The 4847-nt window shown below is 47.6% G+C and overlaps 1 protein-coding gene across 1 annotated transcript; it reads right to left on the minus strand.

Moving 5' to 3' along the window:
• Window positions 1-620: 620 nt before the first annotated feature.
• Window positions 621-4291, minus strand: Ccr8 (C-C motif chemokine receptor 8). The gene is made up of 2 exons (XM_050141573.1): window positions 3788-4291; window positions 621-2721 (listed from the first exon to the last, which is right to left on the minus strand). The coding sequence occupies exons 1-2, from the start codon at window positions 3965-3967 to the stop codon at window positions 1621-1623; spliced, it is 1281 nt and encodes a 426-aa protein (XP_049997530.1). The 5' UTR covers window positions 3968-4291; the 3' UTR covers window positions 621-1620.
• Between the last annotated feature and the right edge of the window lie 556 nt (window positions 4292-4847).

Raw genomic sequence — 4847 nt, forward strand, 5'->3', positions numbered from 1 at the left:
TGTTTTGAAAGGATTAGGAGGTTGGCCTTGTTGTGTCACTGAGGTATCAAAACCCCACGCCCCATGCCCAGTTCTCTCTCCCCATCACCATGCCTCCCTGCCTGCCACCCTGCCCCCTCCATGATGGTCGTGGACCAACCCTCTGAAACTATAAGTGACTCCCAATAAAACACTTTCTTTTATAAGTTGCCTTGGTATGGTATCTCTTCACAGCGACAGAACAGTGGCTAAGATGGAGGTGGAAGACAGTTTCTCAGACCTGCCTAGGATCAAACTTAAAATGCATAAAATTCACCCCCAAAACACAGTGCTCAAAGAGAACTCTGTGCCACTAAGTGAATATTTAGATAATAGATGATTTGTTTCCAGGGAGCCCAAAGGAAAGAGATGAGATGAAAATCAATGTGCAGAGGTTAGTAGGAAGTCAGCATGGCCAAGGCTGGTTACCTGCAAAGATAAAACTACTGATTAATACCATAAAACCCATGTAGGAGAGAGAGGCAAACCCACAAACCATCTGTATCAGAACCAGAAAGGGACAGCCTCATACTAAAATAGATGTTCAACAAAATTAATTGTGCAGATTTCATGTTCTTGTATTTGTGAACTTAAAAAGAACAGCAAAATTTCTTACAAATCAAAAGCAGGTAGAAAAGCTGAATTGTAGGCAGAGGCTGCTTGTTCATTCCTGCCCACCCAGATCCAGAATGAGCACACACAAACTATATCAATTACAGCACTGCTTAGTCAATAGCTTAGGCATATTTCCGGCTAAATCTTATATTTTAAATTAACCCATTGCTATTAATCTGTGTATCACTACATGGTTGTGGCCTGCCAGCAAGGTTCCATCAGGCATCTGTCTCCTGCAGCGGCTATGTGGCATCTCCCTGACTCCGCCTACTACTCTACATCTCTGTTCGGATTTTCCACCTGGCATTACTCTGTAAAGCCATTGACAAAAGCAGCTTCTTTATTGACCAATGACAATAAAACATATTCACAGAATACAGAGGGGAATCCCACATCACTAAATGTCTCTGTGGGGTATATTAAATGCAAATCTTTGTACAGAAGTACCTTGGATGGGTTTATTAATAAATTGCATCAAACCTACAAAGAGAAATTAATGCCACTTTTTTTTTTTACACAAACCATTTCAGAGAATAGATTTTAAAAGGAACATTTCTCAATGCATTTTAAGAAATCAAGCCAGGTTAGATATATGGGAATGAGAAAAATTATAAAATATTGTCTCTCATGAACACAACACACACACACAAATCCCAAAACTATGATGTGGTGGCACACACCTTTAATCCCAGCACTCAGGAGGCAGAGGCAGGCAGATCTCAGAGAGTTCCAGGCCAGCCTGATCTACAAAACGAGTTCCAGCTGCGCCGTTGAACAGAGAAACCCTGTCTCGAAAAAACAAACAAAAAAGGATGGCACTTGCATTTAGCAGGCGGAGACAGAAGAATTGAGAGTTCAAAGCCAGGCTGGGCTGCAAAGTGCGACTCTGTCTCGGTAAACCAGGGGAAGTGAGAGGAGGGGAAGCGGGGAGAGGGGGACAGATTGGGAGTAGGAAGAGTGGCCGAGGCACGACCTGTGCACGCCCTCCTACAAAATGTAGTCCAGGGTGGAGGAGTGAGAAGAGCGCGTATCCCACGCCCCCGCAGGCATCTGTCTCCCTATGGAAGAGTGCGTATCCCATGCCCCCACCGGCATCTGTTTCCCTAGGTAGAGGAAGAGGTGGCTGCAACCTTTTGGAAACACGTTCGCGAGGTATTTCTTGAACTTCTCGCTTATGAAAGCATAGATGACGGGGTTCACACAGCAGTGTGTGAAAGAGATGACCTCCGTGACGTGGGTAGCCAGAGCCAGCTTCTGGCTCATGGCACATCCATCAAAGACATGCAAGTCGTGCAGGGACGTGAGGAAGAGGACCACGTTGAAGGGGACCCAGAATAGCAAAGACGCGATGACTACAGTGAGCACCAGCTTGACGGCCCTGGTCCGGTTGTGGTTCTGGCAGCCCCGCAGCTGCTGCAGGATCCTGATGTAGCAGAAGAGAAGGATGGTGAAGGGGAGCAGCAGGCCCAAGGTATTCACTTCAAAGTGAGCAGACAGCTTCCACTTCAAAGACTGGTTGTCGTAAAACGGGAAGCACTGTAGAATACCATCCTCAGCAGCCACTTGATAAAACACCAGCAGCGGAATGGTGGCCAAGACGGCCGTCAGCCACACCGCCAGGCTCAGGGCCGTGCCCACTCGGGCCGTCCTCACTTTGAGGGCATAGACAGCGTGGACAATAGCCAGGTACCTGTCCACGCTCATGAGGGTGATGAAGAACATGCTGCTGAAAAAGCCCATATAGTAAAAGCCGGAGACCACTTTACACATGGCAGTCCCAAACACCCACTGGTCCAGCAGGTAGTGAGTCTGGAACGGGAACGAGAAGACAAAGAGCAGGTCCGAAACGGCCAGGTTCAGGAGGTAGATGTCCGTGATACTCCTCAGCTTCTTGTAGGCCACAAGGACCAGGATGACCAGGCTGTTTCCCAGAAGGCCCAGTACAAACAAGATGCAGTAGAAGAGGGCAAGTGGCAGCCTGCTGCCCCTGAGGATGAGCTCCGTGTCACAGGGCATGGCCAAGTCGTCAAGGTAGTACTCCGTCGTGGTCACATTGGGCTCCTGCGTGTAATCCATTGAGGCAGGAGACTGGCCAAAGAGGAGTATGAGAGATGCTGAGGATTGCATGGACACACTGGAGCCCTTAAGCCCCTCCCCTCGCCCCTTGGGGCCCAATATCAGGTGTTAGTGGGCACACGTGCTCTACCACCAGGGTGTGGTGTATTCTCCCTAGGTTTTGCTTCCTTTATACAGGGTACGTGGTTTGGGAACCTACTACTTAGCCCAGGCTGGCCTCATGCCTCAGCCCCCTGGTGCTGATATAGATCTATCTGTACCATGTACCACCTTGTGTGGCTCCTCTTTCCCTTCCTCTTTCTCCCTCCCTCCCTCCTTATTTTAATTAACTAATTTTTATATTTTTGAGATAGAATCTCATTATGTAGCACCGGCTGCCCTAGAACTTACTATGTAGACCAGGCTGGCCTCAAACTCACAAAGATTCACCTGCCTCTGCTTCCCAAGTGTTGGGATTGAAGGCGTGTGCCACTATGCCTAGCTTCTCTTTCATTTTATGTATCCATAAACAATATACAGGTAGGATATAGTGGTGCATGTCTATAATCCCAGCATTTAGGAGGCAGAAGCAGGTGGATCTCTGTGTTCAAGGCTAGCCTGGTCTACAGAGTTCCAGGACAACCAGGGCTACAGAGAGGAACCCTTTCTCAAACAAGCAAAATACCTAGGTATATGCAACATATAATATTTATGTATTAATTCACAAGTAACATAAATGATGATTCATATTTTGCTTTAGATATATCCCATGATATTCATGAATTCATGATATTCTTTCATTGCTTCCATAACCCCCAGAAAAAATTTAAAATGCAATAGAAAAAAAATGATCTCAACTACACTAAAAATGAAAAGCATCAGGTTTTCCAGAAAGTAAACCTGATAAAGGCTTTATCATCCAGTCATATTAGAAATGCTATATCATCCCCTCATATCAAAAAGGCTATTTGTCATCCAGTCATATCAGAAAGACTATATATCATCCAGTCATATCAAAAACTAGGGCCTAGGAAGAGATAGCTCAGTAAGATGCTTGTCGAGGAAGGATGAAGACCCCAATTCAAACCCCAAAACTCACATGCGGTGGCGTGTTCCTGCAATCCCTGTGCTGGAGGCAGAGACAGGCAGCTCTCTGGGGCTCCGGCCAACCCGGCCTGCTTGGTGAGCACGAAGCTGAGAGACTCTGTCTCAAGAAACACAGCAGAGAACACCTGAAGGCTGGCACCGAGGTTGACCCCTGACTTGTACAGACATACATGCATGCATATGTACACACAAAAAATGAAATAATAGAGAATAAAAACTTACGGGGCCTGAGGGTGCTACTCACTGGTAGAATGCATGCTTAGCATGCACAACACCATCCTCAACACTCCCCCCCCCACACACAAGTTCTGAAACTTCACTGAGAGACATACAAGATGGTGTGACGGAAAGGAAGCTTTCGAGGTAAAGGCTGGTCCCCAGGAGAGCTCATCCTTGCTTAGTTTCCCCTCCTGCGAAGCTTTCCCTCCCTCCTGTATTCTGGAGAGAGCAAGGGGCAGGCCCGTCCTGTCAGCCAGCAAGATACACCCAAGCTCAGGCTTTGGAGACATTCAGTTTCTTTTTTAGAAGTTAGCCTTCTCCTGACCTCTCTGTGAGGAGATGAAAGCACCCCTGAATCGCCTTGGCGCCCCAACCCCAGGATGCTCCTTAGCAGGTACCTGAGCAGAGCCTTTGTTCTGAGGTTGTCACAGCTGCCTGCTCTCCTCCGCCTGCTGCTGCATGTCTGCCGACCTGAGGCTTCTCTTTCTCAGTGGTTCATAAGTCAATCTGAAGTTAACGTGACAACTACCTCTGCTTTTTGATAGTCCTGCCCCGCCCCCAGGGGCTTTTTTGAAGGCACGAACAAGGCCACACCAGTTTGGAGTTATGATTAATAGGGTGTTATTTATTTAAAGGGGAAAACTTACAGATCACCGTCCCAGACAACAGCCATCTGCACAACCAGGAAGGGAGTCTAGTCTCCAGCGGAGCAGGAAGTGAAGAGAGCGAGCAGAGGAAATAGCCGCTTTTTTAAAGGGAGAGAGACCACGCCCCAATGGGCTGGTATCACAGCAGCTATTGGTTGGAGGGGCGGAAGGACCTCCCGCAACACC

Source organism: Alexandromys fortis, unplaced genomic scaffold, assembly GCF_014885135.2.
Source record: "Alexandromys fortis isolate MF-2015 unplaced genomic scaffold, M_Fortis_MF-2015_v1.1 scaffold_44, whole genome shotgun sequence".
In the NCBI taxonomy this organism is placed as follows: Eukaryota; Metazoa; Chordata; class Mammalia; order Rodentia; family Cricetidae; genus Alexandromys; species Alexandromys fortis.